Source organism: Chinchilla lanigera, unplaced genomic scaffold (assembly GCF_000276665.1).
Source record: "Chinchilla lanigera isolate Chin_1 unplaced genomic scaffold, ChiLan1.0 scaffold00007, whole genome shotgun sequence".
In the NCBI taxonomy this organism is placed as follows: Eukaryota; Metazoa; Chordata; class Mammalia; order Rodentia; family Chinchillidae; genus Chinchilla; species Chinchilla lanigera.
In genome coordinates, this window is record NW_004955408.1 from 8,432,991 (window position 1) to 8,456,302 (window position 23,312).

A 23,312-nucleotide genomic window follows, 5' to 3' on the forward strand; every position below is an offset into this window, starting at 1 on the left:
GGGTATGGAAACAACACAGGAGAAAGCCCACTAGGATATGAGATGGAGTCAGTTACCAGGAGTAGCTAAAACATCAGAGAGACGATGATGGGGAAGCACAAGGCTAGGTAGATTAAGACAACACCATGAAACCTAAACCATGTTGGTATAACATATCTTATACAGTCCCAAAACATATACAAGGAATCCAGATACAACCATCAAATGACATACAAACCAACTTCAAATATGTTGATTTGCTTCTAAACATCTTATAATCCCCCTCCATAACAAGCTGTGGGGATACAGAACTAATGTAAGGTAATTTCTACCCCACTTAATTCAAAAGCCTATCTAATAGTAAAGACCATACAGTCCTTGCACAATGTTCAATACTTCTCTAGATGAGTAAATATGCATTGTACTGTTTTTCCTTATGCTCTCTCAGGTCACAGCACCTAATAATATTACATACACTATACTACATCTAGTATATATAATACAGTATATCTATTACCTAAATTTAATTCACATTACAAAAGACTAGAAGGCCAGACGTGGTGGCTCACGCCTGTAACCCCAGCAGTTGGGAGGCTGAGGCAGGAGGATCATTGCAAATTCGAGGCCAGCCTGGGCTACAAAGTGAGCTCAAGGCCAGCCTGAACTGCATAGCGAGACTCTGTCTCAAAATGGACAAAAATAAATAAATAAATAAGACTATAAGGACATACTCCAAGACATTAAACACTTTCATTTGTGCAACGAAGATTTAACACGTGTCTTGAATTTGTCACACCAAAAGATAATTTTTTGTGTGTGTCGATGGCTGCTTATTACTATCGTTGTAAGAAGGGCTGTAGCATCCCTGTCCTGAACAGCTTCATAACGGGACAATAACACCAGGTGCACGGAACCGCCCTGTTTAATGTTTCTGTAAGCTTTCCAGGTGTTCCGTAGGGTTTGTTTTCACAACTGGAGGAGGAAAGACTCCAACAACCTGAACCTCCAAAGTACAAGTACAGGCAGCCTTGCACTCGCACACACACCGCTGCCCGCCGCATCTACGCAGCGGAGAGTGGTACAGCTCAATACCACGCGCCCTGGCTCTGCAGTCAGACTTTCCTCCAACCCTAGACTGGACCGACCGCGGCCAAGGGAGTTCCCTGACCTGCATCTGTTTCCCCGCCCAACCCGGCGCTGCGGTGCTTCCGGTCCAGACCCAATGACGCGGTGGACCCGGGTCCTGGGACACTGACGGCACAAACCCGCTCGGAGAGTAACAGCCGCTGTCCCCAGGGACCTGTGGAGGTGGCGGCTGTTTGCACCCTTGCCATGGCCCCAGCACGGCTGTCTCTAGGCGTACAGACACGCCTTCCCACGTCCCCCACTCCCAAGCGCAGGGCCCACACGGACATGGGGCAACTCGCGCTCCTAAGTTCTCCGATGCCAACAGCGACACGAACAGGACCCAGAGGCTCTCACAAGCCCGCGCCTTGCCGTGGGGTGGCCGCGCCCACCTTCGGGCCGCCTCCTCCCCGCCTCGGCGACCTCCGCCGCCTCAGGGTCCCTGGAGCTCGCACCCTGCCTGCTCCGCCCGGGAAGCCCCACGCCACCCACCTCCTCCCTCACCGCACCCAGCGCCGCCGACTCGCCGCTCCGCCAACCCCGGAAATACTTCTGTTGCTGGGAGGCGGGGCCGCGCCTGCCCGAGAACACTTCCGGGTCAAGCAGCTGCTCGGGCGGAAGCGATACAGCTTCGGTTCGGTAAGTGAGAGCTTGGACCCGGTAGCCTCGAGGGAGGGGTGGAGGCGCACAGGTGTGGGGTTTAGCTGATGCGTCGGGGTCGGGGTTGCCCATCAAGATCGGAGTGAGCGGAAGCTCCGCTTTCTCGTCCCTGCCGTTTTGGTGGGCGAAGCAGACCACAAGTCAACAAACAGAATTGTGTAAGGTGGAAATTAGTGCTTTAAAGAAATTTGGTCAGGGTGGTGGAGCAGAACGAAGTGAGGGAGTAAGACGACTTGTGTAGATCTGCAGTCGAGCCTGCTAAGTGGGAGGAAAGGCCACTGTGGGACAAACTTAGCGAAGTCCAGGAAAAGAGAAAGGGCCACTGCCACTGCTGCGCCCGGAGCGGAAAGGACAGGGGGAGCAGGGAGGGAGATGAGGCCAGGACTTAAGCACCGACTCTGGCGAGGCCCGTGAGCCGAGGTAGGGAGTTTGACTTTTATTTGGAACTCAGAGCAGAAGAATGATACTCTCTTTTTTCTTTATGTTAAAGAGAAGAAAAGTTTTTTAAAAATTAAAAACTATGCACAATTTCAAATAAGATGATAGGAAATCAACAATGGTTATTATCTTGCATATTTTTTATATTTCATATTAGTATCTTAAAAGTAGTTGTTCAGATTACCAGATATAGGCATGCAAAATTTTTCAAAAAAATTAAGCATTAACTGTTCCTTTCAATAAACAAACAGAAATTAGTCGTACAATTATCTTAACTATCGTGTGTGTGTGTGTGTGTGTGTATTTTTTTCCCTTCTTTCTTTCTTTTCTGCTTTCCCTCATCCCAGTTGTTCTTTCCTTTTGAGCAGTTACTTTCCCTTTCACAATATCTATTGTACTTTTCGGATTTTGTTTTCTCTTTCAGTTTCTTACACTAGGGAGAAAATACGATGTTTACACATGTGAGTCGGATTTATTTCACTTACGAGCATGGTCTCTAGTTGCATCCATTTACCTATGAAAGCCTTAAGTTTATCTTTCTTTATAGCTGAGTAATACTCCAATGCATAAAAATACCACATCTGTGTATCCATTCCTCAGTTGATGGGCATGACCTTTATTCTTCCTGCCCTCATCAGAGAGATACACTTCCTCATTTGCCCTTGGGCAGGGGGAATGCAGGGGAGTGGGGGGGGACGGGACCAGACAGTCAGAAAAGTGTTCAAGGCCACCTTATTGTAAAGAGGTGGATAATTAAATCCGAAAGGGAAAGAGGCTCAGGGAAAGAGGCTCGGCTTTTAAGAATTAGGTCTTCCATCTCCCTTTAATGCCTTCAGAATTAACCTTCTTAACGTCGACATATAGTCGACAGTTTCTAAACCCTTTTAGATATTTTCATTTGCTTTCTCTAAATTTAGGCTTAAGTATATGTGGGAGCTTGCTATAAATGCCTACTCCAAAGCAAAAGGAAACATTATATAAGTATAAAATGAATAACTTCCTCTGTTGCAATAGAAAATGGACAGAGTTGAGATTGAAGTATGTAATCTTGGTAAACTACTTAACAGTTCTTTTAATTTTATCTTTAAAATATTGCTGTTCTCAAGCTTTTAGGTCCTAGAATCTCTTTACATTATGAAAGCTTACTGAGAACTTCCGAAGAGTTTTTATGCCGCTTATAGCTACCAATATTTATCATTTTCAACATCAGAACTTTCAAAAAGTTCATTGTAAAATAATACACTCATTAATAAGATGCCATCATTTTTTTTCTCATTTGATCATTACACATTGTTTACCTGTACTGAATTATCACATGGTCCCCATAAATTTTTATAATTATTATATGTTGGTAACATAAATAAGGAATGTTAATATTGACATGTGCTTGAAAAGATGTACTCAAATATTTAACAGTCTCTGTGCAGGTCGTTCAGAACTGTTGACATTAGATACGGGTGAAGTGTTATTGCAGAGCACAAAAAGTAGATATGACAAGTTCCTGTCCCCTAACATTGAAGAATGAATTTTAAGGAACAACGGAGATCTCATTTTAAGAGTAGAAAAAAATTGTGGAGAGACAGAGTGGTCCAAAAGTGGGTTGCCAATGACCCCAGTTCTCTGGGAAAGTTTATAAAGTAAATCAAGAGGTGGGGGAAAATGTAAGTCAAAACTGTGATCAACCAATAAGATTACAAGCTGCCCTCTTAGGTAGTATTGATCCAATAGGGGAGCGAGTCACGTAGCAAGTGTACATGGAAAGAGCAAAGACATTTTTAGGAAGGGATGAGTCTGGAGGCTCTGGTCACCCACCTCAGCGACGAATGTCTATCTAGATTTTAATGGACCAGTTGATACCAGTTATAGTAATCTTTAAGTTATTGCTTATCACTGGGCGTGGCAGCACATACCCGTAAGCCCAGCACTTGGGAGGCTAGGCTGAGGCAGGAGAATTGCTGTGAATTCAAGGCCAGCCTGACCTGCCTAGTGAGACTCTGTCTCAAAAGAAAAAAAGCTATTGCTTATCCCTCAGGGCAGCATGTAGCCCTGATCATTCCACCTCTATCTTGAGGCCTGGCTTTTGACAGATGCCCTCCAGCCACAGTTGTAATATGTCTTCACCTACACTGAGTCCCTCAGTGACCTAGCCCTGTCAGACTGACTTATCATATTTCTACCTATCTTAGCTGTCTATATAATAGTATAACTAATACAAGGCTCAGTATTTTTTTTCTTTTAAATTTTTATTAGCACGTTTGTAGTCCATAATTACATTCATCAGTTGGTATATGTACATAACACGCCTTAATTTTTTTACATCCCCACTCCCTTCCCTCCCAGCTGCATTTTTCCCTACCTTCTTTCCCCTTCTCCTTCTCTTTTTTCCCTATTATCTATTATTTACCTTTTTATTTATATTTTGGATTTCTCATATAAGAGAAACCTTGTGATATTTAAGCTTGTGTGTCATTTATTTCATTTAACCTTCTGGTCTCAAGATGCATCCAGTTTCCTACAAATGACTCAAATTTATCCTTTATGGCAGAGTAGTCCTCCATTGTATATAAATACCTCATTTTCTTTGTCCATTCATCTGTTGATGGACATAATGGCTGCTTCCAAGATTTAGCTATTTTGTATTGTGCTATTTTGTATTTTGTATTGTGCTATTTTGTATTGTGGGTATGCATATATCACTATAATATGTTGTCTAACATTTTGGGGAAGATACCTAGAAGGGGAATAGCTGGGTCCAGTGGAATTTCTATTTTTAGTTTTTTGAGGAATCTCCACACTGATTTCCATAGCGGTTGTACCAGTTTACATTCTTAGCAACAGTCAGGAAGGATTCCTTTTCCCCCACAGCCTCACTGGCTTTTGTTGTTATCTGATTTCTTGATGACAGCCATTCCGTCTATGCCAGCATTTCTTTAAAGAATATTTTCCAGAACAAAAATGTTGAGAATGGCAGTTTTAAATTTTCTACAGATCTCTTTAATGTCTGACTTAGTAGAAAAGAACTAGGTTTTTATTTCTCCTGCATTCTTTTGGAGCGGCACTCAATACGTAGCCTCTGAAAAATTGCAACACATTGTAGGAGAATGAAAGTGAAAAAGGCAAATGTCCTTGTAGGGGGAGGGTTCTTTCTTGGCTTTGGGTTTTTGGTGTGTTTTGTTCTGTTTCATTTTGAGACAGGATCTTGCCATATAGTTCAAGCTGGCCTTGAACTCACTATGTAGCCTAGGCTGGCCTTGAACTCACAGCAGAGATCCTGCCTCAGCCTTCTGAATGCTGGTATTATAGGCATATGCCACCACACCCAGCTAAATGTCCCAGTATTATTATTAAAAATTGCTTTGAAAAAAATCTCAGAGGCACCAAGAAATCCTTGTACCAAACTTTGAGAATTGTTGTATTATTATATTGTTATATAACCATCAAAAGAAATACGAGCTTGATTTGTAAATCAGTAAAACTATATGCACATTAAAAATACAGATGCCCAGACCCTCCTTCTGGAGGTGCCCAGTCAGTAAATCTGCATAGGCCCAAGAAATCTGCACCTTTAGCAAGTACAACAGATGTAAGCACTCTGAGTGCTTACAGTTTGCAGTTTGTGAAAAGCAAAAATGAAATTCTTGCGAGTATTCTGCCCTTACATCAAAACAGCTAGTTCCTTGCTTTCAGATGTCTTTATTAACAGGTTGTGGTCTGAGGCTGTGGAAGGTTAGTAAGAAGTTTGTCCCCGACACCTTTCTGACTACCAAGTTGATGAGTATCTGAACTCAGTGTTGATCATCTGTTAGAGACAGTGGCCCTTTGTCAAGGACTGAAAAGGTTTATAGACTCCCGTTCATAAGCTTGATAAACTCATAAAAGAGGGGCACTGCAGTAAGTCGTATAATAGAGTATTCTCAGTGTGCTAGAGGACTGACAAAGCAGAAGAAACTCATCTAAAAGAAGGCAGCGGGTCTTTTGAGGGCCCACACTCTATTTTCTTTGTGTACTTCACATTCTGCTTAATAAAGCTCTATTCCTCTTACAAAAGGAAGAGGATGGGGAGTTTAGATAAGGGGTCTTCCTGAATAAAGTGAAATTAGTTTGATGTTATAGAGATTAAAATTTCCACAGGATGATAGTGGTAAGGAGATACAAAAGAAACAACGAGAACTTTAAGGTGAAAAATTATTTAGCGAATAAAACATGGATAATCAAGTCTTTGTGCCAGGAAAGGAAAGCTGGGAAGGATTTAAGCAAAGAACAAACTAATGATAATCAGCCCCCGGCTGAGGAAATTAAGACTACTAGAGTACATCAGGGCTGTGCAACCAAAGACCATGCTGCACTTCTGTTTATTTCTTCATTTATTTCTTCAGCAAGCAATTACAGTATATACATGGTTGGACTTATGATTTCTCTTGTGCCACCTGAATCTATTTGTGAGAATTACGGCACCAGAGTAGAATTTTTAGCTTATCTCATGGACAGTGAAAAATCATCAGTAGATTTTAAAATTGTCTTGATTTGCTTGGATTTGTATTTAGAGCCAGTTCTGAGAGGGGCAGTGTTTAGATACATCTAAGGGTAAGATTGAAATTTGAGAGTCCTGTTTACAAATTGAAAATATAGTGTGGTACTAAGGTAAGATGAAAGGACAGTGAGCTAAGGCAGGGACAGTAAGAACTGAAAAATGTATAGTAAGTGACATAATAATAGCAATAGCTTGTGTTTATAATTCATTCATCTTACCCTGAAAACTACCCTATGAAGTGGTCATTAGTGTACTAGTAAGCTTAGTCTACAGATGTGAAAGTTCAGGCTTTTGGAGCCCACACCTTTACCCAGGGATCAGGTAGCTAACTCCAGCACCTATTCTCCTTAGCTGTATAATCCTATGATTTTAGTATTTCAAAACCAGAAGAATTGTGGGCTACTATTCAAGCTATAAATATGCTAGACAAGAAGATCTGAGGATAAGAGTGAGTAATTCCATTTTAGATTTCTGAGCTTAATATACTAGGGGTCATTTCAGACTATAGAGATAAAATTAGGGGCAGAGAGAGATCATAAATCTAAGCCTGTTTCATGCATATTTTTATCTTTTGCCTCCAGTTGCAATTCAGCAAATGGTTGTGGCAAAAAGGACAAAAGTCACAGGTACAGCGTAATGAAAATAATATTGGGATTATAGAAAGTTCAAATAAAGAAAAATACAGACGTTTCTTAGAAAATATGCTGTGAATTTTGACTGCCCAAATGCCCATTGTGAGGTGTGTGTGGGTTCTCAGATACCTCTGGAAGGGTTATGTGCTACTTTAATTAAAAACTCGTATGTGGCATTGGATGTGGTGGTACACACCTCTAATCCTGGCACTTGGAAAGTTGAGGCAAGAGAACTGAGGCCTCATAGCGAGTTTTAAGTCTGGCCGGGGTTGCATAGTGAGACCCTGTCTCAGAAAACTTGAATGTAAATGCCTCTCAGAATGTCTGTCTGTTTGAAAATGACAGTTTTATGTTACAGATCCCTGTAACTCTGCTTTGAGTATAAGAACAATTTTGTGTTGGTTCTTTACAAAGGATGGAATAGTGCTAACAATCTGCTCTTCATTTGCTTTCTCTCCGTGCCAATTCAGAATGCCACTTTGTCAATTGGTGTGCGGTTTGTAGGAACTCTCCCGTGTTCCAGGTGTGACACTGCCAGCAGAGAGGAGTGGATGAGCAGCAAATACAGCCTGGAACACATTTAATTATGGGGAGTGAAGCATTAATATCCCAGTATAATTGGAGCAAAACACAGTACCATCTGGGCGTCAGTGTTTCTCCCCTCTGAGTTATCCGAGAACTATTTCAGCAAACAGCAGTTTCCTCAGCCAACTTAATATTGAGCCACCAGAACGGAAGTCAGCCACATGACTTCTTTATTTACTTATGTTGAGAATTGGAATCGAATGGAAATATTTCTTCTCTCAGAAGTTGGCAGGGACAGCAACAAGGCAATCTGTTAGGGATGACAGCTACAGGCTCTTAGCTTTCTCTCCCTTTTTAAAAATATAGTCAATATTCAGAGTGGTTTTCTAGAGTACAATCATCTTCATGTCTGATTATTCATGAGCCTCGTAAAGCTTCCATTCTACACACCGAAAAGGTAAAGTAGTTGCACTGAACTTGAGTGTGACGTTTACCCATTGCACTCTAACTAATGCTGAAGGAAGTAACATAAAATTCTATCAAGTAACTTCATCTACAAGCAAAGAATAGCCCTTTTTAATTGTTTACAGGAAAGTGGTACTTGATTTTCCCTTTTGAACTGTTTTTTCTCCAGCTTCAAATGTTGATTGCTACGTTGCAAATAGCAGACCTGATGTTATAGAGAGTCCCAAACTTACGAGAGGGTCGCATTCCTAAAATTCATAAACTACTTCTTTGTTTTTTGCATTGTCTTACACTTCCCTTCACCACTCCTCACACTGTCTTGTACAGAGTCAGCTGTCTTTGCCACCACGGTCTGAGCTAGTTGGTAAATTCCTGAGTGGGATAGTGTCTTACTTTAGCATCCCTTGCAGCAGCTAGGGCCTCCTCCTGCACAAGAGGGGTCCTTGATTTAACCAATGTTTTAAGGTCAAGCTCGAGTGAGCAGAATATTAACAGTTGCTCAGTTCTATCAGTGCTGCTGAAAGGGAAAGGAAAGGAATTACCCTAGTCAATACAGTTTTTGTGGCGAGTAGCAGAAATTCATTCACGCTAACTTACGTGAAAGAAGATTTAGTGCAAGTAAATCAAGGCTACCCTGACCCTAGGATGATTTCTTCCCTTGGTCTTCTTTCTGCGTCTGTCGCTTTGGAAACACACTTTTGCCAGTGTTTTCTATTCAGCTGCTGTAATCTACAAACGCATTGTGCCTCTCAGTCACTCCCATTAGGTATTCTGTGTGCTCAGATGCGCTTAGTATACGAGTAGGGTGCCCACGCAAGGACCCGTTTCTCTCCCAGCATAAAATCAGTGTATCAAGCTACTTCTGCCACCTTTGGCTGAAAAGTAGTGCAGGGTGTTCATAGTGTTTTTCTAGACCCAGTCTTGTAGGCCTCTGAGAGCATCTGTAGAAGCAAACAGCTGGGTCTGTTTAGAACATGAAGTGCAAATATGGCCACATGGGCAGTTTGCCTGCCACACCCAGTGTGAAAGGAGAAGAGCTGGAGAGGAAGATGAGGATTGCTTCATGGACACAGCCACAGTTCAGCTACTTCTGCTGAGCTTAGTCTTTTGTCTCCTACTTACCCATTTCCCCATTTACTTTTTTTTTTTTTTTTTTGGTTTTTCTCTGGTACCGGGAACCGAACTCACGACCTTGCGCTTGCCAGGCAGGCGCTTTGCTGCTGAGCTAAATCCCCAGCCCCTCCCCATTTACTTTCTTATTTGCATATTTGGTGTTCATTTTTGTTTTAACTTTGAATAAAATTAAAGATGTTTACTTCTTTGGGGAAAAAAAAGAAGAGTCGTTGGAGCTAAAGAGTTGAATTATGTCAGAATCCAGAGCAACACGTATCCATCTCTGTCTTTTGTGCTCCTCTCTGCCCCTCATTCCTTCTACCACTCTCTGCCTGTCTACATCTGTTGTCCGTTCTCTAAGCTGCTTCTTGCAGGTGTCCCACACCTGACTCCCTAAGCCCCCATACGCCTTTTCCTCCCCGAATGGCCCAAAGCACAGGTGCCTCCTTTCTAAATACTAGTAACACAGATTCTGGTTAGTGTGGTTAGCTAATGGATTGGCCTCCTCCTGGGCCCAGGAAGATGGAGGCAGTACTCAAAACAGGGAGCTTGAACTGAGTAGATTACAAAGAATGTTCTCCATGCGGAATTCAGGATACATCAAAACAGTGTAACATCATAGTTGGGGCCCAGCTCAGTTTACACTGTCTGTTTGATCCATATTGTTGCAAAATATTTGCAGTGAGAAAAGGAAAAAGGTAAAGTTTTAAAGATTGAAATCATATAATAGTACCCTGAAACACAAGATTTCTAGGTGTTTACATGGTATTCTGAGTAAAATTGCTGTATAATGGTGTAATGGGTATATTTTAACACAATATCTGAGAGAACTATCAACAATAACAATATTCAGTGATTACTGCTGCTAAACTCCACGTTTTGCGTGTACTATCTCATAAGATTTCACAATGTCCTAGGTGAATAAGTACTATAATTTTCCCACTTTAAAAATGAGGGGACTGAAGCATAGGAAATTGAGAAGTTTAGAAAAGTTGCAGGGCTAATTAAGAATCAGACCCAGGATTCAAACCCAGGAAATCTGTCTCCAGAGCCTGTACTCTAAACCTAAGTGCTAGGGCTTTCTCAGAAACTTTGTTAGACTTTTACAGAGTAATCTAAATCCAAAATAGACTGTGACTGGTTAGTTCTTTCTTACTGGAAGTAGCCAGGCTTGTGGTAAAGGAAATGAGGATCTCCATGGGCAGCCCCTGGATGATAGAACATGGACCCACTGCCCAGAATTACCTGGAGAACTAATTAGAAGCCCTGAATTCAAAAGATGAGGCCCAGAAGTTCCCAGCAGGTCTTGGATGGGACCCAAGAATCTATATTTTTAACAAGCTCTCTAGGTAATTGTGATATTCGGCCTGGTTTGGAAACTCTGGACTTGGTGAACTTTTATTCCCAATGTTATCTTCTAGGACAAGATGATAGATGAAGACTTTAGGGGTTGACAGTTTGAAGAATGTCTTTGGGTAGGTACCTGTAAGGTCTTTGGAGATTGTTAACATTGTTTTTGTCTAGAAAGTAAAATAGGTACTAGTAAACATACGCCATTTTGAATAATAATGATACAGACATAATAGATACCTATTATATCAGATTGAAACTATCTTCATCAATAAACATTTATTGAGTATATACTACTTATGACGTATAGCAATCAAAAACATAGTCTCTGGTGAGGGGACTCATAGGTCAGATGAGTAGACTGCTGAGCACCGCAGGGCAGCTCAGGCCAGAGCCAGTGAATAAGGCACATAGTGAGTGCTCGGGGTCCGAGAGAAGCCTTCTGTACCCAGGCATGTGGAGAGGGAGGCAGGCGTAGAAAGGAGGCTTAGGGAAGTGCGTCAAGAAGAGATTCCTGCGCAGTAATGCAGTCCTCTCTGTGAGACGTACTTGCCCAGGACCCCTCTCTTGGAGGCTGTTTATTCCCCCAGTGCTCCTGAATCTCAGAGCGAGGAGGATGAGCCCATCTCCTCTACTTTCACTGTCTTCTGCACTCGCTGACTTGATCCTGGGGGTCGTGACTATCCCCCCAACAAGCTACTGCTCTTCAGAGCCACTCCATTCTTTGACTTTTTCATCTTGAACAGATATCTTCTTTACTCCAGTCACTACAGTTTTCAGAATCCGTCTCCGATTTTGCCTTTAGCCCCGCCTGTTCCCCTCCGGAATCAGGAATGAAATCTCGCATTCTCTGGCCACCTGAGAGTGGTTAATGAGACCCACTTGTCACTGCTACAACTTGTAGGTCTTTCCCTGAATGTCCCCTGACCAGTGAGCTCCACTTTTTCCCTGTGCCCTGGCATTCCACCTGGAGCATTTCTGTTGTTTCCTGCTGATCGCTCAGGTCCTGCTGCACAGCTTTGTCAGAGACACTTTTGGGAATGAGGTTCGCTCCATGCTGCATCGTCCTGTAGCATCCTATACTTTCCCTTGGCAGCACTAAGCATATTTTGTATACATTTAGTTAGTTTCTGAGTCCCCAGCCAGACTGAGCTCTGGGAAGACAGAGATGGTGTCAGGAGAACAGTAGAGTTAGCACAGAGTAGGTGCGCAGTAGGTACTGCGGAGGAGAGGAAAATGTATACCTGTGGTCTAAAACTCAGTGATGGGAAGAGGTAGGGAGGAGAGAGATGGCAGGATAGAAGTGAAGGGGTATTAGAATAAACTGAAGTCATGGAGAGCTTTATATTTGTTTGTTTTTGGCGTTTTCCCTCACAAAGAGCAGGCCTCCAGCTCAGATCCGTGAGCAAGTTACCTGCACTGTTCTGCTTTCATTATACTAAGTGTACAGTTACTTTCATCCACAGAAGTGATGTAGAGTTTTGTTCCATGTTAAGTAGATAAGAATAAAATAACGAGTTGTTTTAAAGGAAAAGGATAAATGGTAGTAATTTGAATCCCAGCTATAGCAAAAAAAGAAATATATGACAGCAGAAGGAATGAATGAAACTTGGAAAATACTGTGTGACTGAAGCCATAGGGACTTCTTGTCAGAGTCCTAGGGAAGCCTAGTATGCTTTTCCCGCACACTCACATAGCCTGTTAATGATGAAAAACACTAGTCTAGAATAAAGAACAAAATTAGGTCCAATCTTGTAGTGAAAATGAATTTGGAACTTTTTCTGTTGCGCGCCTAGCACAGTGCCTGGTTTATGGCTTTCAGTCAATAAATGTTATTTCCTTTGTTTTTGCCTATCAGTACTTCCTACAAAATAGAGATCAGGTTCTAGTCTGTATTTACTGATTAATTCTAGCATAATCTTACCAAGGAAGTCACTGTGAAGTTTATAGATTAAATTAAATCATTTATTAACTGTCCTCTAATGTCCAAGTCTTCGTTTCCTTCAGTATCATTTTAGTCAAGTTTTAGGACAAAGTAGAAATAAACATGTGTTCAATGTGTCGTGTAAAGCCAAAGTCTAAAATTTTTTGTTTTGCTCTAGTCTATTCTTAAATTTTAAGGATTTAGAAGACTATTTATTGTCATTATTCAACCATCCTTTCAAAGGCTAATGAAAATTAAATGACATTTATAACTTATAATTCAGACTTTGAGGAGTTTAATGGCAAAATACAATGATCCATTGCTTTTTATGTTCTGTGATCAAACAGCCTTCATGTGAGTATAAAAGAGAGTAAATGTCATTTCCAAAACTAATTATCTTGGGCCTTTACATGACATAAAGCCAGGAATTTCAACCCCTATTTTATAGAAATATAAATTGAAATTTTTCTTTTGAGAGTCCGTGATTTAAAAGGGGAACCAAATGAGAGGGAAGATAATCATAAATGCTTTAACTCTTAGACTGGACTTGTATTCTGCCTTTTTTCTTTATGGTATTTTGGTCTTCTGTTAAGACTGTCTAATAACCTTTCCCTGTGGTTTTATTTTTGCATTTCTACCAACTGCACACACTTCAGATGTCAGTTTTTCCCTTAGCTGGTTTCATTAGACTTTGAGCTAGAAATCTGGTGTTCTTACAAACTGTTACATATTATATTTTGGTTCTTAACATTGAAGAAACATGAAAGGAAAATTCTTTTATCTAACATTTTTTCCCAAGAGGAAGGCTCTACAGCCCCAGAAGCCAGTATCTCTACTTAACATACATGCTTTTAGAGCAATTTTCTTTCTAATATTAACTCTAAAAAGACTACCTTAAATATCCTTGCATTATTTATATTTAATATATGTATGTACTTGAATTATATAAATTTTGAGTTGCATAATTATGATTATAATATACTGGTTGATTTACAATATTGATATAACAACAGATGGTAATGTTGCAGGTTGAAAGAAAAGATCGTTAAGCTAAATATTTTAGCCTTCATTGGCTTCCTGTTGCATAGACTTTGTTAGAGTGAAATAGGATGATAGCGTTTCAGAACTAAAAAAGTCCTTGGAGATTTTCTCATCTAGTTCCTCATATGACAGATGAGAAAGTGGAAGCCCAGGGAAAATGCTCCTTGCCAAGGTCGTACAGCTAGTTAGCAGCAAGCTGGGACCAGAATCCAGGTCTGCTCTTCCCTAATTCTGTGCTTTTTCTACCATCTCTGCGTGAGATTTTGAAGTGGTGTCTCTAATCGCTCCCTGATGTCAGCACCAGTTATTTTAATCCATTTCTCATCTCTTCATTTCTGATACATACAGAATTTCACCCCATTGTGAGTCTCAGTTGCTTGAATTTTATATTTGGCTTTCTTTTAGGTTGGCCTCCACTCATATCTTCTTAGTCGTGAAGACTTCAAATTACACTTGGATCTACCTACCACTCTTTTAGAAAACTTCACCACGCAGTAAATCTCCCACTGTACTCTTGTCGTAGCAGAGCAGCTTTTGAGTTTTCCAAGGCTAAAGAAGATTTTTTTTTCACTATCCCATGAAGCCGTATTGTTGCTTCTTCACTTTCATGGTGGTTATTACTGTGCCTGCTGCTTTTGTTTTGGAAGATGCGGACTTCACCGGAGTTACCCCCTTGGGAGCAAATCAGGGCTCTTCCAAAGTGTCAGCAGGTTCCCACTCAGGCAGTGATGTCATCATAGCCAAAGAGGGAGCTAGCGTTTCCCTCGAATGTCTTCTCACCGTTGCTCACTATGAAGATGTCCACTGGAGCAACTCTAAAGGACAATACCTGGATGGCAGAGGTAATTGCATCAGGGTGAAATTAATCAAGATTTCTCGTTTCCTATTCTTTTCTCTTGATTTTCTGACACATTTAGCAAGAAATCTCAAAGATGAGATGCCAGATTTATGTGTCTTAAAACTTTGGAAAGTCTTGGAGTGTTTTATCCCTATCAAAAGGAATAAAGCAATGATAATTATTTAACCAGAAGAAAAAATAAAATAGTTACAAATTTAAAAGTGTTCACGTGATGGCAGTGAGCATCCTGTTGATGAATTGGTTGTAGTCTTCACTGAAGGGAGTAGACTAGATGAGGGATGCTAAATACAGCCGTGCAGGCAGGGCACTGTACAATTCCAGAGGAACCTAAACTGCCGTGTGAATAGTACAGTGTAGTGGCCCTCTGTAAGGACCTAAAAGTTTTGGGTAGATCAAAGAGAACAAAAAATTTTTGCTTTTAAATGAATTACTATAAATGTTAGAGGAAACCCAGAATGTTTTTTTAAAATGAATCAGGTAGCCCTTTGGTATCCTGGAGGATTGGTTCCAGGATTGTCTACAAATAGCAAAATCCACACTTGATCAAGTCTCTTAAATAATATGATATAGCATTTGTGTAGAACCTACTTACACCCTCCCATATGCTACAGCCAGCTGTCTCTAGTTTACTAACATATCTAAGACAATGTAAATGCTATGTAAGTAGTTATTTACTGTATTAATGGCCAGGGGTAAAGTATACATGCTCAGTAAAAATGCAAACATTTTCCCCCAATATTTTCATTTTGAAGTTAGTTGAATCCAAGGTTGTGGAACCCATGGATACTAGAGGCCTACTATATAAATCTGCATAAAACTCAAGTCCCTTGAACATTAGAAGTGTACTGTGGAATTCTGTAACCTTTCCAGCTTTTTCTTTTTCTATTCTGTACTTAATTTACTTGAAAACAGGAAAGAGATCCTTGCACTTTTTGTTTCTCAGGCTTTACCAAAAATATAAACATAATGATAATGCAATAAATATTCCCCTTTGACAGGTTTTTATATGATTTTGGCATTGGTGGACCTGTTAACCCACATCTTAATCTGAACTACTAATTCCTTAGCCAGTATTCTATTAGAAGGATCTTTTAAGTTACAAAGTACTTGAGTTAGAAAGTATTTTTAAAAACAAATCACCATGAAAAGCCAGAGATGACAATTAAATTCTGAGATCCCCACAAGCTAAACTTTGAGAAAAGGACATCTTATCTTTTTTTCCTGAAAAGATAGTCTAGCCTAGTCTATCCACAAAGGATATTGGTCATTCATATTAAAGTAGAAAATAAAATGGAGGTAGATAGTATTTCCTTCAGAAGTGTATATATACTACAGATTTCATCCAAAGCTCAATGGTAAATCACTTTCTTAGCATGCATGAGGCCTGGGTTCAGGTTCCAGGACTGTAAACAAACAAAGCAGTGTATAAATATAATAAACATACACTAAAGATTTTAACCTTCTACACATTAAATAACTGTTCAGCAGGCACTTAAAGAATTTGAATTGTTAGAACAATATTTTAAATCAGTTTATTAAAAATACGGATCTATTAAATCATGATATCTAAAATGGTGCTAAGAATGTGGTAGTTTGAACATGATTCAGGGTTCTGTATTTGGACCCACTAAACTAGACTTCAGTCTCCTCTGGGCTCTAGGATATAGTGAACAAACACATCTGAGGCTTGAATTATTCAGTGTGATCGTTATAGACTAACTTCATAAACAAAGCCTTAGGTTAGGACAGAACCAGCCAAGTGGAGTGGCAGTTTCATTTGCCTATTTTCCCTCTACTTTGGAAACCGCTAACATCTATCATTGATGCTTTCAGCAGCAGCTCTGGAAAATTGTATTAAATTTTATGAATCTCAAGTGAGAGGAGTTTAAAGAGCATGTCAGTCTAGTGTAAGGTTCATAAATCTTGAGCTATTATCAGTAAGTGAGCTCCAGAGTTTAGATTGTGGTCATAGTGCGGTGGTTGATTAATGGAGTCCATGCAGTTCATCATGCTTTGGATTCAAAGAGTGTCCTTTTCATAGCTTCAAGTTCATAGAACAGGAACTTAGGGAACAATGCTCTGTTCATAGCTATGTAGTTTCTTCCTTGTTTCCCTTAGAGAAATGATGGCTCCTAAAAATAAATAGAGCTGTAGAATTTAGATCAGTTTTGATGATGATAAAAATAGCATGCTTACTAATTTGTATGCCACTAAAAGAATCCAAAACCATAGAATCTTGGGATGAAGAGTTTTGAAAGACTAGGTGCTCAGGTGATACCTAACAAGTACTCACGCAGCCTCCTCTGGGACACCATTTCTAATCAGTGGGCCACCCACAACCCAAGGTAGCCCATCCATTCCATCTTTGAGCGGCTTTCATAATTAATGCACAGAATATTCTGGGAATTTACCATGAAGGTAAAAAATGTACAGCGGATCCATGTTATTGAAGGATATTGAATCAAGGTGGGTATTCAGTATGCTTTGCTTTCTCATACACTTTTATACTTAGTGTATCTGGTCCATGAATAAAGATACCTTCATGTGTGGAGGAGAGGCAGCATGTTTCAGGCTTAAAATAGAGGGGTAGGCATTTTAAGGGCAACTTGATTCTCTTTGCCAACCTGTTCATTTACCTTGACTTATGAGACACATATATTGGCTTGTGCTTCACTTACTCTTGGCAGAAAATCAAGATATCAACACACCTAACAAAGCAAATTAACATGTGCAAAGTGTGCCAGATTAGCCAGTTAATAATTGAACAACTAAGTTAAATTGCTAGGTTTTTAAAAAAAAAAAAACAACTTTTATGCCTTATCATATATATTCATTATGGAAAGTGAGCAAACATGGTTAAAAAGAAAATATTATTTACAACCCATCACCCTAGAAATAATTGTCTTAAATTTCTGAAGCATATCCTTCCAGTATATGAAAACATAGAGGTAGCACGTATAGTGTAGATACATATTGTGTGATTAAAAAGTAAAGTTATTGTTTTAAAAGTTATTGCAGTAAAAGACACATTGCTATCAATCCCCCTAAAAATAGTCTCCCTTACTTTAAACACACCTATCCCATCATTCTTGCCACTTTCTGAAGCAATTCTGAAAGTCCTCTCTAATTGTGCTGTCATGATAGCCTTGATGTCCCCAATTGATTCAAAACTTTTACCTTTCATGGTAATTTGACTTTGGGGAAGAGCCAGAAGTCTCATGGTGCCCAGTGTGGGGAATAGGGTGAGTAAGGACACAACGTAATACTTTTATTTGACAGAACTTGCCACAAATGTGAACTGTAAACTGCTTCAAAAAGTGGCAAGAGTGATGAGATAAGTTGAAACAAGGGGGAGTTCTTTAAGGGGATTGATGGCAATGTGACTTTTACTGTAATAAATTAGTTTAAACATTCACCAGATTTTTATCATACCAGTAATGTAAACATTTATTTAATTAGTCATTTAATACTATTTAGACATACCTGTCTCCCTGCAAGACATTTTTATATCTAGCAATAAGAAGAAAAAGTTATCTAGCAATAAGAAGAAATTACTAGTGTCAAAAGGAAGATCTTGATCTCTTTTTTTAAATTCCAAGCTAATTATATTTTGAGTCTGGACAGAACATCTGCCCATTTTTCACATGATTCAAACAAACAGAATCTAACTCAAGAGTTAAAGTGCTTTCATGAAGAGGTGGCATATTGATAAGGTGGTTGGCATATTTGGTAATATTCATTATGCTGTAATTTTTTTCATGTCTGTTGGATTATCAGGTGGAAAATGGTTGGTTTCTGATAACTTCCTGAATATCACCAACGTAGCCTTTGATGACCGTGGGCTCTATACATGCTTTGTCGTGTCTCCGATTAATGCCTCCTACTCTGTCACCCTGCGTGTGATTTTCACCTCGGGAGACATGAGTGTCTACTATATGATTGTTTGCCTGATTGCCTTTACAATCACCCTCATCTTGAATGTCACCCGGCTGTGCATGATGAGCAGCCATCTTCGCAAGACGGAGAAGGCCATCAACGAATTCTTCAGAACTGAAGGGGCCGAGAAACTTCAGAAGGCCTTTGAGATTGCAAAGCGCATCCCCATCATCACCTCGGCCAAGACTCTGGAGCTTGCTAAAGTCACTCAGTTTAAGACCATGGAGTTTGCTCGTTACATTGAAGAACTAGCAAGAAGCGTCCCTCTTCCGCCCCTTATTCTAAACTGTCGGGCTTTTGTTGAGGAGATGTTTGAGGCTGTGCGAGTGAACGACCCTGATGACATGGGCGAAAGAATTAAAGAAAGACCTGCCTTGGATGCTCAAGGTGGCATCTATGTCATCAACCCAGAGATGGGGCGGAGTAATTCACCAGGAGGAGATTCAGATGATGGTTCGCTGAATGAACAAGGCCAAGAGATAGCAGTGCAGGTTTCTGTCCACCTTCAGTCAGAGACCAAAAGTATTGATACAGATTCTCAAGACAGCAGTCATTTCAGCCCGCCTGATGATGCGGGATCTGCGGGATCTAGCTCTAACTACAAAGATGGAGTGTGTGAAAACTGCCAGGTGTGAGCTAGCCCAGCCCCTGCAAAAACAGCCCTCAGGAAAGGAACGTGTCTTGTGGAGGAGATAACATTTTTACCAAAAGATGACTGGAGATTTGCCCTTTGATGTTAAGCATATCAGAACATGAACTGCCAAATTCTTTGCAAAAATTCGGCAGTTTCCCATTAGTTGTCCTTTTCCTTAAAGTTGATTAAATGTTGCATGTTAAGATGTAAAGGAGCCTAAGGGATAAACGTGATGGGAAAAATACTGAACTAAGAGTTCTGTGGCTTCTCTTCTGGCCACAGTTCTTCCATTGGTCACATGTGATGCTTATTTTGAAGCCTCAGTTTTCCCATCAGTAAGATAAGAGATACACATTTGATGAAATCTAAAGTTGTGTCTAATCCTATAACTTCCTGCCTGTTACCCTTACACCATGAAAATCTGTAGCACATCTCTAGCTAAACTTTGCCCTAGACATTTAGTCTCTTCTTTTTGGAAAGGACCAACTGAGATTTTGTTCTGTGGTCTGGATTCCTACACCAGTGCCATAGTACCCAGAAGTGTGGGTAATTTTCAGATGTCCTTCCATGTGGAATGTACAATTACATGTGCTAGATTGAGGCTTTTCAGCATAGCATATGACTATGTTGTTACACAGATATCAGGGAGCTACTGCTCATTGGTAAACTGCTTTCCATGAGTGAATTGATCCTTCTTGGGAGACATCATTTAGTTCACTGGAGCTGATAGTCTTTTCCCAGCTGACCTCTAAAAGTAAGCAGTCCGTTCCTAAGGAATAGTATCTTCAAGGCTTCTGGAAGAAGTACAATGTCAAATTGTCTGTCTCTGGTAGATTATGGGTGTTGATACTTCTGTTAAGAACTTCTCAGGCACTCCCTTTTTAAAAGTATTGGACTCTACAAGTGGGTCCTGTGTTTGAGATCTCCTTTTAGGTTACCAAGCACTGCATATTCCTCTTTAGACCTTGGCCAACATCCTTTCACTCTGTGATCTTAAATATGGTGCTAAAAGTTGCATGTCTCCTTATCTCACTTGTTTTGATATTTTATTTTTTATATTTTTATTTTTGGGTACTTCAGATGTGTAGTTTTAAGCAAGGGCTGCTTTTGTGTCCTGAGAAATTACTACCTGAAATAAGATTAGATGATTGTGTTTGGTGTATGACTACATTAAAATACACACACACAGATACTCTAGATGTAAAATGGGAGGAAAGTGATGGATGATGCCACCTGGTTTGACTATGTATAGTAAACACTTAGGATGGCATTTCTTGCCTGGCTAAGATCTGATATAATGGAATTGTAAATACTCTTCAGAATAATTCATTCAGCTACAGGAAGCTTGGTGCCATATAATTTTAAGAACTTGGCAGTGGAACTGCATTTGATGCTTCACGTTTCTTCATTTGGTTTCTGGTTACTGAAGCATTACTTGAACTAGAGGATCCTGAGGGAAATGTTCAGAGGAGGTTTTATCAGGATTTTAATTTAAGGCTTCAACCAGAAGAAGCCAAGAAATTCAAAATGACTAGTGGAACTCATGCCTCCCTTTGTCCAGGCCTATCAGAAGTAATTCGTCTGTTCTAGACAGTATGAATGAATCAGTTTGCAGCTTTATCAGATGGCTTTATGGATAAAGATGATAATACTGCCTTTCCTGCTTCTCAGGCTGTTTCTATGGAAACCTCCAGGGCCAAACAAAAGCTACCAATCATTTAGCCAAAGCTTGCCTTGGCTTATAGACGTGTATTTCTTCAAGGAAAATTGTTTTCATACATTTGGCTATGAGAGCAAGGGCTTTGAACATATCCTAGGTTATAGAACATTTTTTCTTTTCCTGCAGTGTTTCCTTTGAAAAATTAAAAAATTTCAAATCCCTTGTGAGGGGTCAGATCATTTGAATATCCCTCAGATGCTCAGATGTATGTCCTCATGTACAGTAGCAGGTTTAGAATCATTTCTTAAAATGTCACGTGCTGCATTAAAGATAGTAGTTTTACCCAGCATGTTCTCAGAAGAGATATTCGTGTTTAGAAACCTTAGGTAGACAGACTTAAAGATCAAAGTCCTGAGAAACAGAACTTTGGAAAAACATAGGAAATATTGAAAAAAATGTATAAGCTTGTACAGTATGATATAATAAAGTATAGGCTGGCTACTGCAGTATATCCTAGATCAATTATTTTAGAAACATAATGGTGACCTAATTGGTAGCCAGAGTAACTGGTTTAATTTGAATCTTCCTGGTTATGGTGCCATGAAGTAGAACAAAATTAATACGTGTTGCAGGTGAGGTGGCCCACGCCTACAAGCACTCGTACAATCCCAGTATTTGAGAGGCTGAGACAGGAAGATCAAGAGTTCAAGGCCAGCGTAGGCTACCTAGTGAGTGAGACCCTGTCTCAAAACACAAACAAAGAATTAATAGGAGTTGGCACTACTTTGTAAAGCTAGTTTTCAAGAGGCATAAAACCACACATTAGTATTTTTTGTATCTAATAAAATACTCTTTATCTATAATTAGCAGTCCCATCTTTTTTGTAACTTCCTTAACCTTTGGAACTTCAGCTATAATCTAAAAGTCTTGACAGTAACTGTGGTATAATTATCTTTTTGTCTCACCAAATTCTATTTAGCTAAAAAAAAAAAGCCTTCACCTAACAAAATGTACTTAAAATCCTTTTGTCATCTCATTTGTAAATTTTGTATTGTCATTTAATGAACCTTATTGTCCTTATGACATGTAGTGAAATAAGTTTCCAAAAAGTGACAAGCATCTTTATAGATTCCTTACCTGCTGGAACCAGACAGACAGGTATCCTCTGAGTGGATACCCTGCCTGTGTCTACAACTGGTTGGATAATCACCTGTCCTCAGAGTCGAGTCTGTTGTGATGGCTTGATTCTTGAGTTGGGCCCAGTGAGCATTTGTACTTCCTGCCCACTACTTTAACACAAATATCTTCAAAGTTGCTGACCCAGAGGATTGTGAGAAGGCTCCCGGCTGCTGCTTTGCCTCGCTGAACATGTGTTTTGAAGTCAAAGCACTGTCTGCATGCTGCTTTCTCTTGAGTCCCCCAGCCGCAGTGGGCCCCTTGTTCTAGTCCTCATACCCTGCATGTAGCCTCACCCGCTATCAAACCATGGTGGGTCCTAGAATGGCACAGGAGCATGGCATGCTTTTGTCAAGCCCGGCTAGGCATGGGTGCTAGTCTGGTCTCCACACACCAGCAGGTGTAACTCAAGTGTGCTGCATTTCCTGAGTCACCAGTGAGAGAATGCAATCTTTTCTCATCCAAACAAGAATGTTAAAAATGCTCAGCTTTATACAGAAACTCCTAGGTTCTCATTAACGTATTTCACAAAAGTATATTGAGTATTATTTGATATGGGTCACATGATGTTTAAGTGGTCAACATTTTAATATTTGAATTGTATCCTGTTTTTAGAAAAGTGTCATCCTTGACTGTAATTTGTTAAAGGTTCAATGCAGTATATTTCATTTGTCGGAAATTTGTTACAGGGTTTCTTTCATTTTTATGTGTGATGCGATTGGATGTTAATGATTTTTAAACAAGAATAAATTTGGATTCAACTTGGGCTTCCACCATGGCTATCCACTTCAACATTATACGTATTTACTAAGCATCTGTGTGTTTTTGCTGCTATGAGCCATACTGAGATGGTTATCCTGCCTACAACAAGCCTGCACAAACAGACTATGCTCCTTGGGCCCAAACTACAATTTCCACTTCTGAAGTAAAGCATTCCTGGCAAAGGCCAGAGCTGCAGCAAAGGCCTAGAGATAAGAGGATTTAGTACATGATTGGGAGAGCATGTAATTAGTGTATAAAGTTTATGATCTTTGGCAACTGGGAAAGGGAGATCCAGTAGAAGCAAGTGAAGCATACAGTCTCATAGGCATGGAAAGTACTGACTGGAAGTCTGCACAGAAGAGCACAGAATCTTAGGAGAAAGACAAAGGAACCAGGTGGGAAGTGTGACTCCTAACAGAAATATCATAGAGATTTTCATAGAATGAAAATCCAGCCTCTGTCGGTTGCAAAAGATCGTTGGACTTAAAGGGTCCTGATTCCA

At 40.1% G+C, this 23,312-nt stretch overlaps 2 protein-coding genes across 8 annotated transcripts in view; one reads left to right on the top strand and one right to left on the bottom strand.

The window, feature by feature from the left end:
* Fam114a2 (family with sequence similarity 114, member A2) overlaps positions 1 to 1,666 on the bottom strand; it is a 38,472-nt gene extending 36,806 nt beyond the window's left edge. The window contains exon 1 of one of the 4 annotated variants that reach the window (XM_005376191.2): positions 1,597 to 1,666. The gene's annotated coding sequence lies outside the window, so the exon portion shown is untranslated. The other 3 variants (XM_013508608.1, XM_013508613.1, XM_013508610.1) reach the window with 3 other exon arrangements.
* Positions 1,651 to 22,845, top strand: Mfap3 (microfibrillar-associated protein 3). 4 transcript variants are annotated; one of them, XM_005376189.2, is made up of 4 exons: positions 1,706 to 1,743; positions 10,890 to 10,943; positions 14,189 to 14,625; positions 18,420 to 22,826. In XM_005376189.2, exons 3-4 carry the CDS (start codon positions 14,361 to 14,363, stop codon positions 19,211 to 19,213), a joined length of 1,059 nt encoding a protein of 352 aa, XP_005376246.1. In that variant the 5' UTR covers positions 1,706 to 1,743; positions 10,890 to 10,943; positions 14,189 to 14,360; the 3' UTR covers positions 19,214 to 22,826. The 4 variants fall into 4 exon arrangements, with proteins under 4 accessions (XP_005376244.1, XP_005376246.1, XP_005376247.1 ...); XM_005376187.2 differs by lacking the exon at positions 10,890 to 10,943 and having other exon boundaries at positions 1,651 to 1,743; XM_005376190.2 differs by lacking the exons at positions 1,706 to 1,743; positions 10,890 to 10,943 and adding an exon at positions 1,772 to 1,922 and having other exon boundaries at positions 18,420 to 22,845.
* Positions 22,846 to 23,312: the final 467 nt, after the last annotated feature.

Bases quoted from the DNA above. Each gene is read 5' to 3' on its own strand.
- Mfap3 (XM_005376187.2), top strand. From the start codon at position 14,361: ATGAAGCCGTATTGTTGCTTCTTCACTTTCATGGTGGTTATTACTGTG. The intron at 14,626-18,419 runs GTAATTGCATCA...TTGGATTATCAG, and splicing joins ACAATACCTGGATGGCAGAG to GTGGAAAATGGTTGGTTTCT.